Below are 25,184 nucleotides of genomic sequence, written 5' to 3'. Positions count from 1 at the left end.
TATAGTTCTATAAAGAGATCATATAATTATATAATTTTTTTCAAATTAAGTGTAAAACCAATTTCAAACTTTTTTTAAAATTTTGAGTTCCAAATTTCTCTCCCTCTCCCCCTTTCTGAGAGGGTAAGCAGGTAACTATAGATTAATTATTTGGTGTAGTGAAAATATTGGGCTCCTCCCTTACCCCAACCCCAAGAATTAGGGATCTGGAGACCAGGCTCAGACTTGTCTTTGATCTTAGGTTGCTGCCATTCCTTCCCCTCTTTGGGCTGCATTTTCCTCATCTGTCAAACCCAAGATAACAGTCCTTTCCTCCACTTCCTCCCCATAACCCCCTCACTGCAATTAAAGAAAAATTGGTCAGTGTGGTTTTCCAAGGCGAGACAATAGACTGGTTGTTACCCTGTGACAGTCACTGACTTGTCTGAGGTAGTAAGTGCAATAATTGCTTTTGGTTCAATTTTCCCAGGTCTCCAGTTGCTGGATATTTTAACCAAACTAAGGTAAGTTCCAGCTTTCCCCATCCCTCATCCCATTTCATTTTCAGATTTAAATGTGTGGCTCCAAAACCCCTCCAGGCTTCCTTCCTATCTCACCACTTCCCATCACCTTTCCAAAACAGCTGTTGACACAAAACCCCTCTCAGAATGGGTACCCTGTGGAGAGCTATTCCTTGTCTCTTCAGCAGGGGCCATCTTGACACTCAGCCTTATACTCCACATTGCATCTGGAGTCAGGAGTGTCCCAATCATAGATTTAAAATTGACATAAAAGAAAAAGGACTTTAGAGATCATGTCCAACCCCCCATTTCATAGATGAGGAAACTGAGACCTAGAGAAAGGTCTGAACTCATATCCATGCTAATAACCAATAGAATCTAGATGTGAACCCATGTCCTTAATCTATAAAATCCAGTGCTCTTTCTCCTGCACTATATTGCCTCTATCCTCATTCATGAACAGCCTAATTTAGAGCTATGTAACTTTACTCAGGGTTATGCTGGCAAATGTTTAACAACCAGTTCTCCAAACACTTTTAATTTAATCGGCATTAACATTTTCTCCATCACTTTAAGTTTAGACAATCGACAAAGCAAGGACAATAGTAATAACTAACATTTATATAGCAGTTTATATATGCCAGGCACCATGCTAAGCACTTTTTTCTCTTTTGGTCCTCAGAACAACGATAACCCACATTTTCTAAAACTCTTTTCTAAGACAGAGTAGTTGAATTCAGGGTTGAATGGCACACAGATAGGAAGGCAGATATGAGCCCACGTCACCCTGACTCCAGACTTGGCACTCTATCCAGTATCCTACCCAGCTGCCCTTATTACCCCCATTTTACAGTTAAGGAACTGAGGCAAACAGCAATAAAAATAACTTGCCCAAAGTCACATGGCTAGTAGGGATTTCAGGCCAGATTTAACTCAAGTTTGGGGCTCGGCGCTTTATTCCATAGCTACCTAACTGTCAGTCAAGACATCAAATTCTGATTTGTAGCATTTGCCAATTTCTAAGGTATATATATGCTCCCACTAAAAATATAAGCTCTAAGAGCTAGTAGGAACTATCTCCAGTGCATCCTTGTTTGTACTGTAACTCAAGCCCACCTTTATTCATTAAACTCATTGAGATGGGGAGTAGAACAGTAAATGCTAGCTCATTAGGATCTTCGATCTCATCAGCATGAATACTCCTCCAGCCTTGTAGGCTCACAACCCATTTGTGCCAAACCATTGTCTGCAAACGTCCTTAGTAGTGAATCAGTCTCAGTATCATGGCTGTAAAAACTCTCCATCTGAATTGAGCTTTGTTTGAACTAGTTGTACGTACGGTCTTAGATCACCTTATTATAAGGTTCCTCTCCCTTGTCTTCACTGGCATGGGTCTGAATCTCTTGGGAGTGGCTTCAGAGGTTTCTGTGCTACCTCATGAATCCACTCTAGAGTGTGTCCATCAAGTGTTCTAGTAAATATGTAACAAGCCAGCTCTGGGAGGACATACTTATGACACACTTAAAGTTTAATCTACTTTTGTAACAATTTAACCATCACTTTCTTATATCTAGACAAGCAACAAAATGATACATCAAGAACTGATTTGTAATGGTTATCAATTTCCAAGGTGTAAATGCTCAAACTGAAGTTTTACCAATTGCTCTTTCCAGCCATTTGAAATTGGCATGCCCCTGCCTAAAAGTTGTCATGTGTGAAAGGGGAGAAAGTTAGTTCTCCCCCTGATAGAGAGAAAAGAGGTTCTGGTGACCTTTAAATCTTATACAATTAAAACAGCATTGCTTACTCGGTGGCATCAAGCCATGTTTTCTTAGGCAGTTGGTGGCACAGTGGCTAGAGCCCTGGAAGCCATGAAGTCAACAAGCATTTTTTAAATGTCTATTATGTCCCTGGAATTGTGCTAAACTCTGGGGATGCAAAGAAAAGGAGAGAAACCACTCTGCTCTCAGTCTAAGGAGCTCACAGTCTAAAGGGGAAGACTACATGCAAACAATTATGTACAAACAAGATAAATTTATTTCCAATAAATTGGGGATAATCAACAAAGGGTAGGAACTAACAAAGAAGACCTGAGTTTGAATTCTGCCTCAGATAGCTACTAGCAGTTTAGCTCTAGGCAAGTTATCTCTTGAACTTTAGTTTCCTCATTCGTAAATTGAAAGTTGGCATTCAAATCTATAATCCTGTGATTCAGCTGCTCCTTGAAAATTTAGACTTTAATCCAAAGCACTCTACTTTTGAATGGCTCTTGGTAATAGGACATTTTTCCTCCTCTATCAAACTGAAACCTGCCTCCTGACACAACTTTTACCTTGATTCCTTTTTTTTTTTAAGACATTTACTATTGGTGCAATACAAGTCAAGATCTTACAAGACTAAGATGAGCGATGTTTAAAAAGATGACCATGTTTAGACATTGAGGATCCAGAAGTAGAAATAACATTTTAGGCTGCTAATACTATAGAAAGTTCTGCAAAAGATAGGATAGAGTTTTATTTAGCCTACTGGGGATGAGGACTGGGGTTACATAATCAGCCCCTGAAAATTGGTGTACTCATTTGGAAGGCAGAAAAAATTCTGTTTGTCCTAGTCATGGTTTCATTCTCTACAACATATTTTAGTTAGGAGGAACCTGGAAGATTATTGCTTTTTCAGGCTGATTCCATCAGTCTACTAGTTCTCTTTCCTTAATATCTAGCTGTTTGCCCTATATCTATAACTGAAAAACAGATGTTAGTGATGTATTCTTTCCCCATTATAGCCTGTTGGGCCTCTCTTCCTAACAACTTTTAGATCTGACATTTTTTAAAGGGTGGTGGCGAGAGGAAGAGAGAATATACAACTTCACCCCCCACCCCCGGAGGGAAAGGCTGCTGATACTTTCAAGTTAGTAAGAAATTAAGATAAAATTATGCCCATTCCAAAGATGTTTTACCCCTGGTGTTTCTTAGTTGTGCTCTTTGGAGTTGATCAAAATAAGCTGAATGTCTCTTGTACCAGACAGTCCTTCAAATGCTTAAACAGAACTCTCTTATCCCTTCTACGGCTTCTTTTCCTCAGTACCTTCAGCAGGATCTCATACATTATGATCACCAATTTCTTCCCCATCCTGGTCACCCACCTTCATTCAAATCTACCCATTTTATCTTGACTGAAAGCCATAGTCCAGCAAAGTCTGATGAGGGTAGGGTCCAGCAAAATGATCATCTCTCTCATCTTAGACACCATCCCTCTTCACACACTCTGATAAATGTCATGTTAAACTGTTAAGCTTACACTCCATTAGAAAAATATAGTCACCTAGCCAGGCCTTCTCCATCCTATTGTTAGCACTGATTTTTTTAATCCAGTTATAGAAATGTATTTACATTTTTTCCCTTATTAAGTATAATCTCATTAGATTTGGCTCATCATTATAGCTTTGGGGTTTGATGGTATCACTCAGCATATTAGAATCCCTCCTGCTTCCTATCATCTGAAAATGCCATAGATCCAAGATATTGATAACAGCATCAAATAGCACAGGGACAATGGATTCTGTTGACTGCCTGAATGACCTCTTTTCAATTTGATGTCAGATCAATTTGATGCCAACTAAGAGTTTTGCCAAGATCTGGATATTTTATACCTAGAATTATACCCTGGTCTAACAGTCTAGTAACCAAGTTAGAATAGGCAATGAGATTATTTTGATATGACTTGTGCTTGATAAATCCAGGTAGGTTTTAAGTTATTAATGTTTGAAAGATCATGTTTGAAAAAGACCAGGCGTCCAAACCAAAACAACCCAGACATCAGTCAGTCAGTTATCTACTTGAGCATCTACTATGTGCCCTGCTCCATATGAGGGTCAAGAGACAAAGAGAAAAGACTGGGAGACACTAGTTTAACTCAGAGTTAAACCTCTGCTTAGAAATAGGACAGGATAGAGTTCAACTCAACAGACATTTATTTAGCACCTCCTTTGTGCAGCTCTGGAGATTTAAAAGATAGGAACTTACAATCTCAGGGCAGGGAAAGAAAGTATACAAATGGCCACAGGAATGTCCTACACTCCTAAGAGCAAGACATCAAAACTGTAGATAGAGCACCAGTCTTGAGACAAGAAGCCCCAGGTTCAAATTCAGGCTCAGACATTTATTAGCTGTGTCACTCACCCTGTTGGCCTCAGTTTCCTCATCAGTCAAATGAACTGGAAAAGGAAATAACAAACCACTTCAGTATCTTTGCCAAGAAAACCCCAAATGGGGTCACAAAGAGTTGGAAATGACTGAAAAATGACTGACCAATAAAAAAGCAACAAATCAAACCTGGACTTTTGTGGGCTTTGGAATTCAGTCCCTATGTGGCCTTGTCTGCTTCTGCCTCTCCCTGGGAGAAGCCTCTTCTGCTGAACTCCTGTATATGAGAACTGATTGTTCTCTCTGACTGCTAAATGCCTAGGCAACAGTAATTTGGCACAGTATGTCCTTCAATGCTCCCAACCTGGGCCAGTCCAGGAGAGGCCTGGACTTTTTCCTGCCATTGTAAGATACATATGTAGAATTACTGAGACCAGGGACTTCTCGGTTGCTGGTGAGGAAACGATTGTCCAGAGTAGTGGTGGCTCTGACATTCTGTCTTTGGGTACATGGGTTAGAGGTGGGCAGCAGAGCTCTGTCCCTCTCCTGTCCCCCCCCCCTCCATCATTCTTCTCAGTTCTTCCCACTCTTCATTCTACTCCAGAGACATTGAAGACTTGGACCTTCTGATCCAGTGTGAGACTTTTGAGGAAGCCAAGTCTGAGGATGATGAAGAGCTGCTCAGAATCTTTGATGGGATTGACATGAGCAGCCACCAGGAGGTCTTCTCCACTCTGTTTAATAAGGTCAGGGAAAGCCCAAGGGAAGAAGGGAAGGAGGCAGCCTTTGCTCCAAACAATGAGAGCCAGCCAAAGATAAAGGAGAATTGGTGTAGGGAAAGAGGCACTCCCCATGGAGTCAGAAGGCTGGTGTTCAAATTTCACCTCTGATGTTTGTGTGACTTTGGGCAAATAGGTCTTCTTTAGTTCCAATAACCTCATTATAAAACTAGAAAGGGGAAGGTGGGAGGAGAGGGCAGGATGAGATCATCTGTTAGGTCATCTTGATGACCTGTTAGGGAATAACCTTTGAATGAGATAGTGGGGAAATGTGGAAAAAGTTGAACTGGTATGGGAGCAGCTGGGTTGCACAGTGGATAGAGATCCAGGCTTGGAGTTAGGAAGTCCCAGGTTCAAATCTGGTCTCAAAAACTTCCTAGCTGTGTGATCCTTGTCAACTCATTTAACCCCCATTGCCACCAAGGGCTACCTTGCCACTCTTCTGTCTTAGAATTGATACAAAGACAAAAGGCAATGGTTTTAAGGGGTGGGGCATTGAGTTGGTACAAATCTAGAGTCCAGAATAAGGTAGATAATAGCGCCAATGCATTCTGCTCTGGTCTGACTATAGCTGGGCAATGGGCAAAATGTGTAAATGGCAACCAGTTCTGGTCACTATATTTTAGGAAAGTTTGGAAAAACTGGAATGTGTCCTGGATCCTTAAGAAAAAATGGAGCCAGATGGCTCAGTAGATAGAGAGCCAGATTTGGATGTGGTAGGGCATGGGTTCAAATCTGACCTCAGACACTTCCTAGCTGTGGACCTTGGGCAAGTCACTTTTAATTGGCACTTAACCCTAATTGACTAACCCCAATTAGTCAGCCCAATTGACTAGTGACTTACCACTCTTCTGACTTGAAAACTGATACTTAATAGTGATTTTTTAAAAACCCTTTAACTTCCATTGGTTCCAAGGCAGAAGAGTGGTAAGAGCTAGGCAATGGGGGTTAAGTGATTTTCCCAGGGTCACACAGCTGGGAAGTGTCTGAGGCCAGATTTGAACCCAGGACCTCCTATCTCTGGGCCTGGAACTCAATCCACTAAGCTACCCAGCTGCCCCCCTTAATAGTGATTCTAAGACAGAAGGTAAGGGTTTTCTTTTTAAGACACAATTGGATCATTTAGGGATGCTAGTGCCTGGAAAAGAAGGCTTTGGGGAAATGACAGATTCATTGAAGGAATCTTAGAACACAGGATGGAGGTTAGGTCTGAGAGGGAGCTTAAAGATTAGTTAGCCCAAGAGCCTCATTTCAAGCATGAAAAAACTGAGCCCAGAGAGGGGAAGTGCCTTGGATACAGTCACACAGCTTGTTAATAGCTAGTCTGGAAATTAAATTCAACTTTGTTCCTGTCCTAATACTGCAAGCATTCCACAAAATGTCATTGTTAATCACATTTAGTCAATAAGACTATGTGCCAGAGTCTGTGCTAAGTTCTGGAGAAGCAAAGAATGGCCTTCAGTTCTGAAGGGCTGACATGTAGAAGAAAGGGCACATTAGTTTTACTTGTCTCTAAAGGGTAGATCCAGGAGTGATGGGGGGCGGGGGGATGGTGGAATTAGAAAGGAGACAAATTTAAGTTCAATATGATGGGAAAACATTTCTAACACTTAAAGATGCCTCAAAATAGCATAGACTTCAGTGAGATAATGAATTCTCTGTCACTGCTCAGGTTAAATGCTTCTATCAGGAATTATAGAAGCAATTCTTGCTTTTAGGGGAGAGATTGGATAAGAGTCCTCTGAGGTCCCTTTCAGCTCTTCGATTCCAGGATTCCATGGCCTTGGCTGGGGCTTGAGTTCTGGAGACAGTGAGGCAAAGGTAGAAACAAATCTGAGCCTCTGAACCAGCCCTCCCTCATAGTGTCAGGGAGAAAGAACCGTGAGGAAGGGGGCTAAGGGTGATTCTGACCACAGGTCTTCCTCTTGGTTTCCAGGTGAGCTGCTCCCCCATTTCAGTCCAACTACTGTCTGTCCTGCAAGGTCTCCTACACTTGGAACCTGCCCAGCACTCAAGCTTGCTGCTATGGGAAGCCCTGGAAATCCTGGTGAACAGAGCGGTGCTCTTAGCCAGTGACGGTAAGGATTGATCCCAGGTTACCATGGTCATTCTCCAAGTTCTGTCCTAGACAACACTGTCCAACGTGGCCTCCCCACTTCCTTCCTTCCCTAGGGCCCACAAACAGACAGATCTGCTCTGAATTTTGCCCAGCCCTCTTCCCACCCAAGTTCTTACTGCTTCAGATCTTATTTCAGAAGAGATCTAATAATTTCAGGAATACTAAGAGCTAAATGATGGGCACTACAAAGTTTACCCCAGGAAATTGCCCTGAATGGAGCAATTTGAGAGGGTAGTTCTGACTCCCTGAGAAAAATGACTTCTAAGGGCCTTTCTAGTTCCTGAACTTCTGTGATTCTGTAAAGGAGGTGCTAAAGGCAGAATTTCAATCACCTTGCTAGGCAGATGGGAGAGAAATCTTTGGTTGACCCTCTCTTCACAAATGAAAAAGCAGCTTAGACAAAGGTTGAAGAGACCTGGATTCTAAAGTATCATTCTTGCAATGACTTTCCATGATTCAGGGCAAACCTCTGCCCTTCTCTACTCTTCACTTACCAATTGAATCAGATAATAAAATGATAATAATAATAACTCACATCTACAGTTTTAGGGTAGCTACGTGGCACAGTAGATAGAGTGCCAGGCCTGGAATGAGGAAGACTAATCTTGCTCAGTTCGAATCTGTCCGTAGGCACTTATTGGCTATGCAATCCTAGACAACTTGACCTCAGCTTCCTCATCTGTAAAATGAGTTAGAAAGGAAATAAACCACTCCAGTATCTGCCAAAAACAAAAAGCAAACAAAAAAAAAAACCAAATGAGGTCACAACATAATTGAAAAACAACTGAAAATAGTTTAAGGGTTAAAAAGTAGTTTCCTCACCAAAATTCTGTGAGCTATATAATACATGGTACAAATATTATCTCCATTTTATGACTGAAGAAACTGATGAAGATTGTAGGCATGACTTACCCAAATTTTTCAAGTCAGTAAGTGATAGAACCAGGACTGAAACAAAATTTTTTCCCAATTCCATATCCTCTTTATTATACCCTTCCAGCTTTGAGGTTCTTTGACTGATCCAGCTTTCTATAAAACAAGAGCTTTATCATAGTTTTTCTTCTTAGCACTCCAGCAGCCTCAAAGTATCCCCTTGAAGTTTTGGCCTTTATCTAGGAAATATTGGAGCAGGTAGTATAATGTTCCTGAGAAGAAAAGAAACGCTCAAAGGCCTGAGGGATTGGATTGAAATAAACTGGTCTCTAAGCTTCCTTCTAATTCTTATCTCATTCTGGATCTAAGAAAGGAGAGAAAGAGAGATTTCAGCCCTAATTCTTTCCTAGTGCCATCCTTATGCTACCCTTCAGGTTCCCCAGTCTTACTCGGAGAGTACCTAGTCCAACTCAGACCTGAACAGGAATCCTGAGATTGATCTTCTAGCCATCATGCTTTTTCTTCAGTCCTGGTCCTGCGTAAGAACTAGGATGCATATTCAGTGTGATAGAAAGATCATCAAAGTGGTCCCTGGGCCAAAGATTTCTCTCCCATCTGCCTAACAAGGTGATTAAAATTCTGCCATTTCACCTCCTTTACAGAATCACAGAAGCTCAGGAACTGGAAAGGCCCTTAGAGGTCATTTTTCCTAGGAGTTCAGAACTGCCCTCTCTATCTGCTCCTTTCAGGGCAGTTTCCTAGGGTAAACATTGCATCGCCCATCCTCCTTTGGGAGAGAGGAACAACTGTGCTACTAACTTTTTACTTATATTGATCTGGTGTCTTTCTGCAACTTCCAATCACTTCTGCTTTCTTGGGTCAAAGTAAAACATGCCCAGAATTTCTTCTCCATTGTCCTGAAAGGCAGTGATTGTGGCATGACCTGTCCTTCTCCCTCAGATTCTCCAGGCTAAACATCCTCAGTTTCTACAACCAACCTTTACAGCACATTCTCTTCTCCTGGCACCTCATCCTCTTGGTTGCCCTCCTGTGGGCACAGGAGGATGTAGCACTGGAACAGAACCCAGTCCTTCACATATGCCCTGACCAAAGCTGGAGGGCAGCAGAATAGTCAGTCTTCTCTGTATGCTGCCTCACTGAATATAGCTTAAATTCCCATCTACTGTTTTAACTATGGTATGCTGTTGACTCATTGAGCTTACAGTCCACCAAAACTTCCTGCTCCTTTTCACAGGTACTGTTTTCTGTGCCTCCTCGATGTGGTAGTTGTGCAGTTGGCTTTTGGACTGAATCAACATTTTTCTATCGATATATCTTACCTGTTTAAAAGAGGAAACATGGTCCCTGCCGTCTAGGAATTCAGGTTATTGGGAGAGTAATGATAATGAGACTGACCCTCGGAATGTAGCCTGGTTAGGGAATATTTACAGAACTCCCTTGCCCTTGCTAGCCTGCCTCATTGCCATCCACGACCTTCTCCAGATATTAACTGGATCTGGAACAAATGGGCTAGGAGAGGGCATGTTCACGTGTGTACAATGTTAGAGATAAAAAGAAGCTTTAAAGTTCCAGCCTTTAATTATTTTTTAAAGATGAGAAATCCAAGGTCTTGAGAGAACAGTTTGCTCAAGGTCATAACCAGCAAGTGACAGAGTCCTTGCTCCATCTTTCTCCCTGGGTCACTCAGTACTTATAAGATCTCAGTCATAGTTTTTTAGAGTCATAAAGAATCTCATCCCATTTGCATCCCTTATTTCAAAGAAAGGGAAACTGAGGCTCAGAGAGAGAAGACTTGTTCATAGTCACCTCGATAGTAAATAGGAGATCCAGGATTCCAAGCCAGAACTACTGGCTCTCAGATTCAGAATTTCAGTTTATGAGGGTCATAAATGAGTCCTATATTATGCCAGTTAGTCTTTCATTTAGCCCTGTGGGGAAGAATAGAAGCAGAAAACCAGATGAAGGGCATCCCTTCCAGGATTCTCAAATAGTCTCAACAATTGTCCAAGATGCCTCTTCCATTTACATATTTCTGTAAAATCTTCCTGACTCACTTTATGATCTTAACTTGGGGGAGGGGAGGGGAATCAATTCCCTAAAGTCCCTGCTAGGTGAAGCAGGATAACCCTTTGTTCTGTTTTCTAGAATTTAGTCGATGGTTCTGTCTTAAAATAATAAGCTTCAGAGCTGGAAAAAAGCCGAACCTTTAGATGAGGCCCTTTGGAAAATATGAACCCAATCAAAAGCTATAGAAGCAGAAGTCAGAACCATTGGATGATAAGATCGTAAAATGTTATGGGTTCTAAGAGATCATCTGGTCATCTCACTTTACAGAGGAAAATGATTCTCAGGGAAGGAAGGGGACTTGCCCAAGGTCACAGGCCATCCCTTCAGCGACAAGTGTCTATCCTAGAACATTCCATTCCAGGGACTCAGGCCCCTGAAATAAAGAGCCTTAAGGAGCTCCGAGCTGGGGAAGAGTTATAGGCCAGAAGGCAAGTTAAAACCTCTGCCATGAAGCCCCCTGCTGACAAAGGGCTGGGCAGCCCTGATGATGTATAGACAAGACACACACCCTATGGATCATAGGATTTTAGAGCTAGAAGATCCCTTAGAGATCATCTTGTCTTAGTCCTTCATTTTAAAGTTCTCTTTACTTCAGTTAACAAGCATTTTTCTCTTGCCCCCTACCCTCCATTGGAAAAAGAAAAGAAAAGCTGTGCATAGGCAAGCACAACAAATTTCTATATCTGAAAATACTACATCTCAAAAAAGATCACCCATCCCTCAGGAGATAGGCAGCCTGGCTCACTGTCAATCCTCTGCAACTGTACTGATTGTTGCATTGATCAGTATCCTTGAGTCTTTGGGAGTTTTCTCTTGATGGTGTCTTGTTCCTAGTTGAATTATAAATTCATAAGTTCTCCTACTTCTGCTTACTTCACTTTGTATTAGTTCATACAAGTCACCTCCAGTTTCTCAGAAAACCATCCCTTTTGTCATATCAAGTGAAATAATATTTGAAAAGTATTTAGCTTTAGGTTCAAATTTAGGTTCAAATCTGGCTTCAGATGCCTTCCTAACTATGTGATCCTGAACAAGTCACTTATTCCTTATTACCTAACACTTGCCCTTCTTTCATAGAATTTATACTAAGACAGAAGGTAAGGGTTTTAAAAGAAAACTATTTAGCGCAGTGCCTGGTACATAGCAGACACATAATAAATGCTTGGTGCTCTTCCTCCCTTACCCCTCTTCTTATGGTACAATAATCTTCCCTTGCCTTCATATTCCATGATTTATTAAAACCTTCCCTATTTGGTGGATAGCCCCTTAGTTCCCAATTCTCCACCATCACAAAGAGCTACAATATATTTTTTTACAAACCCTTACCTTCCATCTTAGGATCAATACTGTGTATTAGTTCCAAGGCAGAAAGTAGTAAGGGCTAGGCAATGGGGGTCAAGTGACTTGCCCAGGGTCACACAGCTAGGAAGTGTCTGAGGGAAAATTTAAGCCCAGGTCCTCCTGACTCCTCCAGGCCATCTGCTACCTAGCCACCTCTAAATAGAATAAACCTAATCCCATCTCTAAATGACAGCAACCCTTCCAGACTTGTAGACAATAATTGGAAGCAAGGAAGGGAAGGGATTTAAATCATGCTTTAGTAGAAGGAATACTGAATTTGGAGTCAGAGGATCTGGGTTCAAATTTCTCAGCTGTGCTATTTCCTAACTATATGAGTTTGGACAAGTCGTTTCACCTCTGTACTTCCAAGTTTCTTCATCTGTAAAATGAGGGAATATGGACTAAAGGCTCTCTTCTGACTCTAAATTTATAATTCGATATGTTCACACAAGTCTTTTCTTCTCTAGGCTAATTAGATTTTAGAACTTTATCCTGCTTCAATTTCCTTTTTGCAAAAGGGCACCATTTGCTCCCCTCTAGCCCAGCTCTAGTAGGGATTTGTCAATCCCTTTTAGGGTTTGTTGTTCTTTTCCTCCTCTCCTTCTCCCCTCTCTCTCCCATCATACTTATATCTCCCTAACTTCATTCCCTCTTTGTCCATTCTCTGCAGTCCAGGAAAGCAGCATTGAAGAAATAGTCGAAAGACTCCTGTCCATGAAGATGCGGCCTCAGCAGAGTCCCAAGATCTGTAACCTGGTCAAGACAGCCCACAAGTGTATTCAAACCAACCTGGATAGAGCGGGCTCATCACCGAAGGGGAGTCAGAAGGAAAAGGGCGCTAGACCATTGTCTGATAATGGCACTTTAGAGACTGTTACAGCCTTCCAAATGCAGACAGCCTCTGCTACCCCTGAGCTACATACATCCACTCCAGACCCAGCTGTAGTCCCCCATGTTGGAAAAACCAGTATTCCCCCACCACCTCCACCTCCCCCTCTGCCCAGCTTTTTATGGGCCCCTCCTCCAGCCACTCCTATGTCCAGTAAAACCAGTGTCCCTTCTCCTCCTCCTCCTCCACCACCTCCCCCTCTGCCTGGAATGACAAGAACTCCCTCTACTACACCTCCCTGTCCCCCTCTGCCTGGTGTGGGTGGCATCCCTCCCCCTCCCCCTCTGCCTGGCCTGGGTGGCATCCCTCCTCCTCCCCCTCTGCCTGGCTTGGGTGGCATCCCTCCTCCTCCCCCTCTGCCTGGCCTGGGTAGCATCCCTCCCCCTCCCCCTCTGCCTGGCCTGGGTGGCATCCCTCCTCCTCCCCCTCTGCCTGGCTTGGGTGGCATCCCTCCTCCTCCCCCTCTGACTGGCATGGCATGTGTCCCACCTCCACCACCCCCTCTCTATGGTGAAATTCCTCCCCCTCCAATGAATGGCACTGAAGAAATAATAGTTGCCCATGTGGACCATGGTCTGGGCCTTGTAAGAGTTCCAAACCATAGGAAAGTCAACCCTCCTACTCTGAGGATGAAAAAGCTGAATTGGCAGAAACTCCCTTCTAACGTGGTAAGAGGTATGTCTAGTATTAAGGCAGCTTCTTCCTGGGCAGCTGGGGAAGAGTTTATGGAGGGGCAAGTCACAAGGGAAACAGGATATTGCAAAATTGCCCTGTGGCCTACTAGAAAGAATAGTGGATTTGGAATCAGAGAGCCTGGCAAGTCCTCTCTCTGCTGACCCTTCCCCCCCCACACCCCCCATTTATCTGGAAAATAAGGGAAGTGATGACTAAGCTCTCTTCTAACTCAAGTCCTCTGCTTCTGTGACTCAGCCAGAGAGGCAGGCAGGCAGGGAGGAAGGACACCACCCAAACCCTACAAATTGTCCCCTATTTTCCCTCTAGATGAATTAATCTGGTCCAGCTGGTCCTTCATAGCTGCAGTTGTTGGGGATGGAATGAAAAGTCTCCTTCCTCTTTTCCCCACTAATCCCACATTTCATTGTTGTCCCCCTATCAGTTGCTCAGAGGCAGATCACACCATCACTCCAGCTACATCTCTTCAAGGCTTAGTCTGCTTCCCCAGAGTCAGACTGAGTCCCTGGTTTATATTGCCCTTCCCAAGAGCCTGTTTAGTTCACAACCCTTGCTTCAACAATTGAAGATCCATCATTTCATCAGTATGGGTCCTCTTTTCAGCAACATTCATCTCAAACCTGCCATCCTCTAGCAGGGAGATTCTTAATCTTTCATCACATAGATTGCTTTGATAGTCTAATAAAACCCACGGATTTTCCAGAACATTTTTATTTTTTATTTTAAATTTATTTAATTAACAGAATAATGTTTTTAAATGTATAAAATAAATATGTAAAATTACAAAGGAACCAATTATCAAACTAATTAGCAAAATACTTAAAAAACAAAAAAGGTTCCTGGACCCCAAGTTTAAGAACTCCTGGTTTAGGTACATCTAGGTGGCTCAGTAGATCGAGAACCTGGCCTGGAGACAGGAGGTGCTGGGTTGGAGTTTGGCCTCAGACATTTCCTAGCAGTATAACCCTGAGCAAATCACTTAACCCCCATTGCCAAGCCCTTCTCTTCTTCTTTTTTTTTTTTAAACCCTTACCTTCCGTCTTGGAGTCAATTGGCTCCAAGGCAGAAGAGTGGTAAGGGCTAGGCAATGGGGGTCAAGTGACTTGCCCAGGGTCACACAGCTGGGAAGTGTCTGAGGTCAGATTTGAACCTAGGACCTCCCGTCTCTAGGACTGGCTCTCAATCCACTGAGCTACCCAGCTGCCCCCCAAGCCCTTCTCTTCTTAAGACAAAAGATAGAAGTTTAAAGAAAAAAAACCTTTGGTTTAATGGATGACTTCATAAATTTACTGTGTTTAAGAAATTCCTCCTTTCAAGCCAACCCTTCTGGGGATAGACTTTTTGGCCCTAAGGCCCTCCTTGGGCAACAGGCATACAGTGTGTCACCAAATCACAAGATTCATAGGAGTCTGGAGTGTGGTAAAGGGGTACAATGAATCGGACATTGGATTTGGGTTCTAGAAGGGCTCCGATCCTAGCCTGTATACTTACTGGCTTTGTGACTATGAATGAGCCTGTATCTCATGAACAAGAGTATCTAATGAATAAGAGAACAATTACATGGAAAAAGATGAATGTAGACTCTGCAAAGCTGGAAAGCAGGAAGACCAGATTAAAGCTGTAATTAAAAGCTTCTCTTTGGCCCGTGAATTACTAGCAAAGAATTTTTCCAGCTTCCTCTGAGGAAGCTTATTATATGAATGATCCACAAATTATTGCTCCGATCATCGTGACTATTCACTGACACTTACATAGCACTTTAAGGTTTACAAAGATGCCAGCATTTGCAGAGATGGGAACCATCTCATTGAGCCTAACAACTCTGGGAGATAAGCACTCCATGATTTATTGTTCTTAGAGATCAGGAAATCTCAAAAGAGGGGGAATGATTTACCCACAATCACAAGGCTAGTAATTACACAGGGAGAGATTTTCCAGACCTTCTGACTTCAAATCCTCTTTTCAATCCACATTTTAAATGTCCACAAGAGATTTCAGAAGTATACTAACCAAAAACCCAGACAAGATAACGAAACTCAGGGCTCTTTGTACTGACTATAGAAAGATTAACATTCCCTCACCAAAAAGGAGGAACAAGTCTGGTAGATGGTCCCTTTTTTTTTTTTAAGTTCTTATCTTCCATCTTAGAATCAATACTGTTCATTGATTCCAAGGCAGAAGAGTAGTAAAGGCCAGGCAGTGGGCCAGGATCACACATCTAGGAAGTGTCTGAGATCAGATTTGAACCAAGGACCTCTCATTTCTAGGCCTCACTCTCAATCCACTGAGCTAACTAATTGCCCCTAACTTGTATATTTTTAATCTAATGCAAAAGAAAACCTGTAAAGCAGAGTTGTCAAAAGTGTAGCCCAGAACACTCCCAGAGAATGACTTGATTCAGATTAAAATGTAATAGGATAGAGAGCCAAGTAAAGAGATGGGAGGTCCTAGGTTCAAATCTAGCCTCAGACACTTCCTAGCTATGTGACCCTGAGCAAGTCACTTAACCCCCATTGCCTAGCCCTTACCACTCTTCTGCCTTGGAACCAATACACAGCATTGATTCTAAGAAGGAAGGTAAGGGTTTGTTTTTTTTAATGTAATTGGGGAATATTTTAACAAAATAAGTAAAACTACAATAAAATATAGATAATATTACATTTTTATTTTATTTATTTATCATAGATTGTCTTGCTAAGGTCACTTATCCCAAGTCTATTCTACTGATCCTTCCTTCTGCCTCTTAGCCAGTACCATATTGTTTTGATGACCACTGCTTTGTAATATATTTTGAGATCTGGGATTGCAAGGCCCCTGTCCTTTGTATTTTTTCCCCTGGATATTCTTGATCTTTTCTTCTTTCAAATGAACTTTGTTATTGTTTTTTTCCAATTCAGTAAAAAAGTTTTTTGGAAGTTTGATGAGTATGGTACTAAATAGATAGATAAGTTTGGGTAGAATGGTCATTTTTATTATGTTAGCTTGCCCTACCCATGAGCAATTAATGTTTTTCCAATTACTCAAGTCTAGTTTTAGTTGTGTGGAGAGTGTTTTGTAGTTGTGTTCATATAGTTCCTGTGTTTGTCTCGGGAGATAGATTCCTAGGTATTTTATTTTGTCTAAGGCGATTTTGAATGGGATTTCTCTTTCTAATTCTTGCTGCTGAGCTGTGTTGGAAATATATAGAAATGCAGATGACTTATGTGTGTTTATTTTGTATCCTGCAACTTTGCTAAAGTTGTTGATTATTTCCACTAGCTTTTTTGTTGATTCTCTAGGATTCTTTAAGTAGACCATCATGTCATCCGCAAAAAGTGATAGCTTGGTCTCCTCATTGCCTATTTTAATGCCTTCAATTTCTTTTTCTTCTCTAATTGCTACTGCTAGTGTTTCTAGTACAATGTTAAAGGTGATAATGGGCATCCTTGTTTCACTCCTGCTCTTATTGGGAATGCATCTGGTTTATCCCCACTGCAGATGATGCTGGCTGATGGTTTTAAATACATACTGTTTATTATTTTTAGGAAAGACCCTTCTATTCCTATGCTTTCTAGTATTTTCAATAGGAATGGGTGTATTTTATCAAAGACTTTTTCTGCATCTATTGAAATAATCATGTGATTTTTGTTGGTTTGCTTGTTCATATGTGTAGGATACACTTTTGAGTTAAGTCTGCATTATCAACATTTTCTCTGTTATTTTCTTAAGTATAGACAGCCAACAAAACATTAAATCAAGTTTGACACCTTGTCTATCTCTTATCTTGTAGACAGTCACTCCATGTGGGCATCAGTGAGCAGCCTGAGCAATGAGACCATGGAGCCTGATTACAGCAGCATTGAGCAGCGCTTCTGTTTCCCAATCACAAAGCCCAAGGAGAAGGAGGCAGCACCAGTCAAGAAGGAGCCCAAAGAGGTAATCTGGCTGGGTGGTTTGGCCTAGGAGGTGCTACTTGGAGAGAGGAAGAACCCATCTAGAAAGCACTTCAGAGTACACAAAGTCTATATCTATATCTATATAATATATGTATATCTTTTTGATAGCCCTGTAGGTAGAACAAGGTTATTCTTTACATTTTACAGATGAGAAAACTAAGCCTCAGAGTGGGGAAGGGACTTTGCCTGTGATCATATGGCCCAAGTTTCTGATTCCCAAGGCCCAGGGCTTTTTCCATTGCCTGTTGCTGCTTCTCATGTGACCCTTGCTTTGGGGGGTTGGACTTTGCTTTTTTTTCCCAGATTACATTTCTAGATGCCAAGAAAAGTCTTAATCTGAACATTTTTCTGAAGCAATTCAAATGGTAAGTACTGGAGTCAGAAGGGCAGGCCAGCCAGCCTTTGTCACAAAAAAGTAACTATCATAGTGCCTGAAACTCCACCATTCCTTTTCCCTTGGAGAACTTTGTGTCTTCCAAGATACTTCTATTAAAATGCAATTCTAGAACAGGAGTCCCTCCTACAAAATCCCTGATGAATACTTGGGTTTGTGATAGAAGAGACTCCTTTTCAAATACAGGCATGTTTGTAGTCAGTGAGGAAGGACCGAGTAGATAGAGTGATAGAGTAGATAGAGTAGATAGGGTGATGGGGGGAAGGAAGAATGGAATGAAGGGAACAGAGAGGAGCAAGAGAATATGAATGAGAATTTGTAGGTTCCATATGCAAAACTCCCAGAGAGAGATGGGAGGGTAGAGAGTTCAGAAGATAGAATACTGGACTTAGCATCAGAAAGACCTGAGTTAAATCCAGCCTTAGACACATTCCAAGCTGCATGACCCTGAACAAGTCAATCTCTGTCTGCCTCAGTTTCCTCAACTATAAAATGAGGAGAGTTGGATTGAATCAACTTTAAAGTCCCTTCCAATTCTGACTATGATACTATGAGCCTTTAATCTCTTTCTTAAAGACTAGATCTAAGGAAGAGAAAACAGAAAATGTTTTAGACAAGTTTTAAGGAGGAAATTAGGGGAGAAGAGGGACCTCATAGCAGATGGCCTCAGTCTTCTCATCTGCAAAGTTAAGTACAAAGAAAAGACATCTGTTGAGAAGAAAGAGACAGTTCTGTGACTTCCTCTAGCAGCATATAATTTTTTAAATTTTATTTATTAATTAACAAAAAAGTTTCTCGGCTTATCTCTACCCATACACACATTTTTAAAAAAAAAGAAAAATCTTTGTAAATAATATAAATCATCAAACAAAACAAATTTCCACATTGGCCATGTCAAAAAAATGCATGTCTCACTCAGTCTGTGCCCAAAGTTCATCACCTCTCTTTTAGGATAGGGGTAGCATGTTTCATCATTGGTCCTCTGAAATCTGACTGGTTATTGTACAGATCAGAGTTCTTAAGACTTTTTTTTTAACCTTTACCTTCCATCTTAGAATCGATACAATGAATTAGTTCCAAGGCAGAAGAGTGGTAAGGGCTAGGCAATGACGATTGAGTAATTTGCCCAGGGTCATACAGATCGCAGTGTCTGAAGCCGGATTTGAACAGGAGACCCCCTGTCTCTAGACCTGGCTCTTAATCCACTGAGCCACCTAGCTTCCCCCATTCTTAAGACTTTCAAAGTCTTGTAATTCTATAAATTGTTGTTGTAGTTCTACTCCCTTCTTTCTGTATCAATTCATTTAAGTCTTCCCAAGTTTCTCTGAAACCATCCTCTTCATCATTTCTTATTGCATAATTTATATGTCATGATGAATTCAGCCATTCTCCAACTGATAAAAATCCCCTTAGTTTCCAGTTCTTTGCCACCACAAAAAAGGTACTATAATTATTGGTGTGCCTGTGGGTCTTTTTCTTCTTCCTTTGATCTCTTCAGCGTATAGACCTAAATTGAAATATAGCTGTGAAAAAGGATATGCAAAGTTTAGCACATTGGGGGGCACAATTCTAAGTTACTTTCCAAAACATCAGCATGTAAAGAAATGGGAGTAGGAACATTGGAGCAGGCACCTCATTCAGTTGTCAGGGCTTGAGGGATCAAATAGGACAAGGAGGCCAAAGGTTCAAGGGTAGAGGGCATTCTATGGTTGAACCAGTCAACACCAGGACCAGATGGGTTCTGAGGTCTCCTCCAGCTTAGAGACTGTGATGCACATGAGGGGTCAATCCTGCCTTTGTTGAGCAGAGTGCTGAGCCACATCTAACTGCCCCTTCTACAGCCCCAACGAGGAGATCACAGACATGATCCGTAGAGGGGACAGGACCAGGTTTGATGTGGAAGTTCTGAAGCAGCTCCTCAAACTGCTCCCGGAGAAGCATGAAGTAAGTTGTGTCAGGAGAAGGGATTCTCAACTTTGTTTTATTTATAAGGTGATGGGTAACGTTATCAAATCCTCTGCGTGCCCATTCCTGTGCTTGTCCATGCAGTGGGTACAAACAAGCTAAAGAGAAGATCCTAGTCAAGGTCTAAGACTTCACAGTTTGGAAGAGACAATGAAGGAGAAGGAGAAGGTCTAATCCCTGCCCTGAGGGGGAAATCACTCTCACACAAATCAGTTATTAAATTAAAAGGGGGCAAAGTGTGATGCTGAGCCACAGTGTGCTATTTAGCCAGAAGAATTGTAGGACTTGGAGCAGGACTGGGGAGGGATCAGAGCACACAGGGCTTAATGCAGGGATGATGTGGGGAAAGCAAGAAGGTGCTGCTTTCAGCAGTTTGGGCTGCCAGGGTCTTCCTTGGGTGGGGAGCCAAAGAACCCAAAGAAACTTGTGGTTTCTTTCCTTACCAGATGGAAAATCTAAAATCATTCCAAGAGGAGAAAGCCAAGTTAGCCAGTGCTGACCAGTTCTATCTCCTCCTCCTGAATGTTCCCAGGTAAGTGCTTGAAGGTGGAAAGCTCAGCTGAGGTCAGGCTCCTCCTTTCCACAGGCCTATCCCTCTAACAATACACTAGTACTGAGCCTTGTGGGTCCTAACTCCCCAAAACAAGGGCAATTTAGATGAGGATCAGCCAGCATTTATTAAGCACCAATTTTGTGTCAGGGGCACTGGGAAGAGAAAGATAAATATAAAAGGGTAAGTTCTTGAGGACAGCTAGGTTGTTCAGTGGATTGAGAGCCAGGCAAGCAGCCTGGAAGTCCTGGGTTTACATCTGGCTTCAGACATTTTCTAGCTATGTGACCCTGGGTAAGTCATTTGACCCCCATTCATTGCCTAGCCCTTATCACTCTTCTGCCTTGGAACCAATACATAGCATAGATTCTAAGATAAAAGGTTGTAAGGGATTTTTAAAAAAAAGGAAGAGTGAATCCTTGCTCTCAGGCAGCTTATATGGGAAAACATAGAGCAGTTTAATTCCCAAATAACTTCAGAGATGCCCTGGTAGCTAAGAGGGTAGGATCAGCAAAGGCCTTCCCATAGAAAACTGGTGCTCATTGGGAGTTTAAGAGAGAGCTAGATTCTCTAAATGTCAGAGATGAAGAGGGCATGCATATCAGACAACAAGGGACTGACTCTGCAAAGATAGAATGTTGTATGCTGGAACCTGGAAAAAGGAGAGCCTGGTTTGGCCGAAACTTAGACAGGAAAGATATGTAATAAACCTAGGAAAACAGGCTGGAGTGATTGTCAAGGGCTTTAAATGCTAAAGCAAGGAATCTACATTTGATTGTAGGGGTAACTGGAAGCTACTGGGTCTTCCTGAGCAAGGGGTGGACATGGTCAGGTCTGGACTTCAGGAATATAATACTTAGGCATCTATGTGAAGGATGGATTGGAGAGAGACTGAAGACAGGAGAACCATCAGGAGGCTATCATTGTTCAGTTGTGTCTGACTCTTTGTGATCCAATTTGGGGTTTTCTTGGCAAAGATACTGGAGTAGTTTGCCATTTCCTTCTCTAGCTCATTTGCCAGACAAGGAAACTTGAGACAAACAAGGTTAAGGGACTTACCCAGGGTCACACAGTTAGTAAATATCTCAATTTGAATTCAGGAAGCCTCATCTTCCTGATTTCAGGCCCAACACCTCTATCCACTCTGCCACCCAGCTGTCCTATCAAGAGGGTAGTTGAGAATTATCAAGCCCTGAAATAGTGTGGTAGCTGGATGGTTTTATGTGTGAGGGAAATGACATGATGTTAAAATCAACAAGATTTTGAAACTGATTCTACATAAGAGATGAGAAAGAGTCAAGGATGACTGAGATTTTGAACCTGCCTGATCAATTGTGCCCTCCACAAAAATAGGAAAATTAGGAAGGTGAGAGAAGTGGAGAGAAAGAAAAAATGAGTTCTCCATAGGGTATATCCTTCAAAATGCCTATAACATATCTGGTGGGTATTACTCTCAAGGTTGGTACACAACTGGGAGTCATCTTCATTGAGATAATAATAAATCTCTGAAAAATGAGATCACTTAGAGTATAAAGGATGGATAGAAGATGGCCAAAGACAGAGCCTTGAGGGACACTCACAGTTATAAGGTGGTACATAGATGATGATCCTTCAGAGGAGACAGAAATATCAGCCAGATGGGTAAGAGAACCAAGATATAACTGTGCCATGAAAACCTAGAGAGGAGAGGGATGTGGGGGAAATGTTTCATATTCTGGTCAAGAACATAGTAATAATTCCTTTAATAATGATCTTATATGTATTAGTAAACTCATTTAAGAAAACTCAGTGTGAAAATTTACAAAACAGATAAAGGAATAGAATGTGTAACAAACTTAAAATAGCAATTCTCTTATGATGTCTAAAATTTGATTTATTTTTTAAAATGTTTTGTACCCTTTTCCCAAGGACATTGTTATTATATTAGGTTAGTGCCACTTCTAAAGTCCCTTACAACTCCAGATTTATAGTCCTAAGATTAACATAGGTTAGCCATCAGGCATTGATGCTGAGGGATTTTGGAATTTCCCATCACCCCTTGCTTCATGGTGTGGTGTACACCCTAGGCTGACAGGTAGGTAGAAAACCTGGATTTTAGTTCAAGCTCTGGTACTCTTTTGCTTTGGGATCTTGACCTAGATATTATTCCTTTCTGAGCCTCCACTTCTTTCTCCATAATGGTCCATAGTGGTCCTTCCAACTCTGACATTCTATGTTTGAGGGCCCTTCTATCTCTGACAGTCTACATTCTTTGTTATCAGGTCTCTTCCATCTCTGTCACTCTTAAGGTTCTATGATTTATATGCATTACGAAGTAATCAAAGCCAAACAAGTGTGGGCCTAGGTTGGCCTTAGGACTCACTGACCCCACAGTCAGTTTTCTAAAATATCATTTCCTCCTCTCAGAGCTGCTCCAGAGGACCTTAAATTCAGCCTTTATTACTTTCTAAACCTCTTTTCTCTCTCAACTCCTTGTATCCTAAACTTCACAAGCACCTTTTCTAGGGCTTATTGACAAAGGCAAAATAATATACAAATTCAGAAATAACAGTCACGGGGAAGGACATTAAATGTGGATATACAAGACAATTCCCTAGCCCGAGACTAAATGGCATTGTGATTTCTAGCCTAATCCTTAAATAAAGTATTCTAGATGAACCCTGATTTTTTCTTGGTCTGGAACCAACTAGAGGTCTGCTGCCTTCATGGTCTCACACTAGAATGGTCTCATTCCTAATTAAATATGAAATTCATCGATAGTCTGGATTGAGCTCATTGGTCTGTTCTCCTAATCTCAGCCTCAGTTTTACATAATCTGAATGTTTTCCATTGATACCTGGGAACTATGGAAAGGAATGGGTGAGAACTTTTAAAATACTTTAGTTCATTTACATCTTCCCCCTATCAAAGAAGTACAATGCATATGCATAAAGACTGGAAATCAACTTGATATATAGCAACTATCAGAATCCAGCCTGAGCAGGAGGTAAAGGGCAATAGGAAGAAGAGATGATTTGGGAGTGACATTCTCACTATCAGATTAAATTTGTTTTTCTTGGCTCCACAGTACAAAATCCAAAACAACAAAAAGGAGAAGAGAAGGGAGAAAAGAATTATAGAGAGGATAATTTTGGCTCAATGTAAAGAAAAACTCTTTAACAGTCAGAACTGTCCCAAAGTGGAATGATATGCCTGGAAGAGTAGTGACTTCCCTATTTTATAAAGGTCTTCAAGAGGAGGCTGAATGGCCATGGGTTTAGGGAAGTTGTTGGAATTCCTGTTCAAGTTTGCCTTGGACTAGATGACCTCTCAGTTCTTTTCCAACTCTGAGCTTCTGTGGCTCCCAGTGGAGCTGAGCCCACTCTGGGGTAGCAAGTACCTATTTCCTGGTTAGACCTGTGACCCGTTTCCCCACTAATTCCCTATTTTTAGCTACCAGCTGCGGATTGAGTGCATGCTGCTCTGTGAAGAGACAGTCATCATACTGGACATGATCAAACCCAAAGCTGAGGTCATCCGTAAGGCCTGTGAGAGTAAGTGGAACCACAGGGGCCTCTGAGGGAGGACTCCTGGGTAGACAGACCCCAGAACTGTATATAGAGAAAGAAGGCAGGGAGGGAAAGATGGATCTATCTCATATCTTCTTCTTGTTCAGCTCTGTCTGACTATTTGGGGGGAAAGGAGGGCAAAAATACTGAAGTAGTTTACCCTTTTCTTCTTGGGTATGTCCTTATTTTACAGATGAGTAATTGAGACAAAATCTTCAGTTTTTGGATGCAATCAGAGGTTAGGTGACTTTTTCCCAGAGTTATGCAGCTAATAAAGGTCTGGGGTCTAATTTGAAATCAAGACTCCCTGACACCAAACCCAGGGCTCTATTCACTGAGCCACCTAGCTGCCTTCGTATCTGCTTCTCCCATCTGAGCCTTAGTTTCCATTATCTATGAAATTAATTGTTCTCCAAATCCCTCCCACCTCTGCATACTGTGATTCTATGACTTATTTTGTGGATGAACATCAGCCAGTTCTAGAAGGGTTTAGATAAATTTCTGATGATAAACCAGTAAGAAACTATTAAAGGATATTGAAAATGTTTAGGAACATCCCTGACCCATGAGGACAACTACATCCTCCCCAAATGTATCCCTCAGGGTCTCTGGCAGAGATCCTGCACAGACCCTTGATAGCTTTTTGGGTACCTGGAAACCAGACTCGTTCACTGAACTGAATCATTAAAACGTCCCTCTCTCTGCAGGCCTCCTCACCAGTCAGCGCTTGCCCATTTTCTGCCAACTGATTCTCAAAATTGGAAACTTCCTCAACTATGTAAGTTGCCTGCCAGCCCACTGCAAACCATAGGGACTGTCCTGCCTCTTTGCTGCCTACAGGAAACTTAGTAATGGTTTCCCTGATCTGTTTCAGGGGAGTCATACAGGAGATGCTGACGGTTTTAAGATTAGTACCCTGCTCAAACTCACAGAAACCAAGGCAAACCAGAGTCGTGTGACCCTGCTACATCACATCCTGGAGGTAGGGATCCTGGAGTCCTTTGCCAGACATTCTCTAGGGGGGATCCTGGTTTTCCACATTCACAACTGCTACCTGATTTTTAAAAAAAAAAAACTTTTCTTTTTCAATTAGACTTGAGATTTTATTAATATAGGGAGCTCCTGAGAGGGGAAACTTGTTCCTCAAGCCAAAGCAGACTGGCACTTTCTCTGAAACTTATAATTATAGAGAGTTGCCTAGAAGCTAAATGACTTGCCCAAGGTCTCATAACTAGTATGTATAAAAGGTTACTTATATTTAGTTCTTCTAGACTTTTAAGAAAACAGATCCCTATCCACTGGGCCATGCTCTTTTCCCTACAAAGTTTAAACATAAGGGCATAAGATTTCTACTTCAGGATTCTCTTT

General features: G+C 41.8%; 1 protein-coding gene and 1 non-coding gene across 6 annotated transcripts in view; both read left to right on the top strand.

The window, feature by feature from the left end:
- INF2 (inverted formin 2) overlaps window positions 1-25,184 on the top strand; it is an 85,152-nt gene that overhangs the window by 45,414 nt on the left and 14,554 nt on the right. For all 5 annotated transcript variants that reach the window (XM_056811180.1, XM_056811179.1, XM_007473470.3 and 2 more), the window contains exons 5-15: window positions 470-503; window positions 5,247-5,388; window positions 7,358-7,499; window positions 12,513-13,406; window positions 17,194-17,339; window positions 17,663-17,724; window positions 19,595-19,697; window positions 20,165-20,250; window positions 23,701-23,801; window positions 24,524-24,594; window positions 24,691-24,798. In XM_056811180.1, the coding sequence (XP_056667158.1) occupies window positions 470-503; window positions 5,247-5,388; window positions 7,358-7,499; window positions 12,513-13,406; window positions 17,194-17,339; window positions 17,663-17,724; window positions 19,595-19,697; window positions 20,165-20,250; window positions 23,701-23,801; window positions 24,524-24,594; window positions 24,691-24,798 (1,889 nt within the window). The remainder of the gene's footprint in view (window positions 1-469; window positions 504-5,246; window positions 5,389-7,357; window positions 7,500-12,512; window positions 13,407-17,193; window positions 17,340-17,662; window positions 17,725-19,594; window positions 19,698-20,164; window positions 20,251-23,700; window positions 23,802-24,523; window positions 24,595-24,690; window positions 24,799-25,184) is intronic.
- On the top strand, window positions 2,208-2,333 carry LOC130456785 (U6atac minor spliceosomal RNA). The gene has a single exon (XR_008915820.1). It is a non-coding gene; the product is annotated as a U6atac minor spliceosomal RNA (small nuclear RNA).

This window comes from Monodelphis domestica, chromosome 1, assembly GCF_027887165.1.
Source record: "Monodelphis domestica isolate mMonDom1 chromosome 1, mMonDom1.pri, whole genome shotgun sequence".
NCBI classification, from domain to species: Eukaryota; Metazoa; Chordata; class Mammalia; order Didelphimorphia; family Didelphidae; genus Monodelphis; species Monodelphis domestica.
This window is presented reverse-complemented; position numbering and strand designations above follow the sequence as displayed.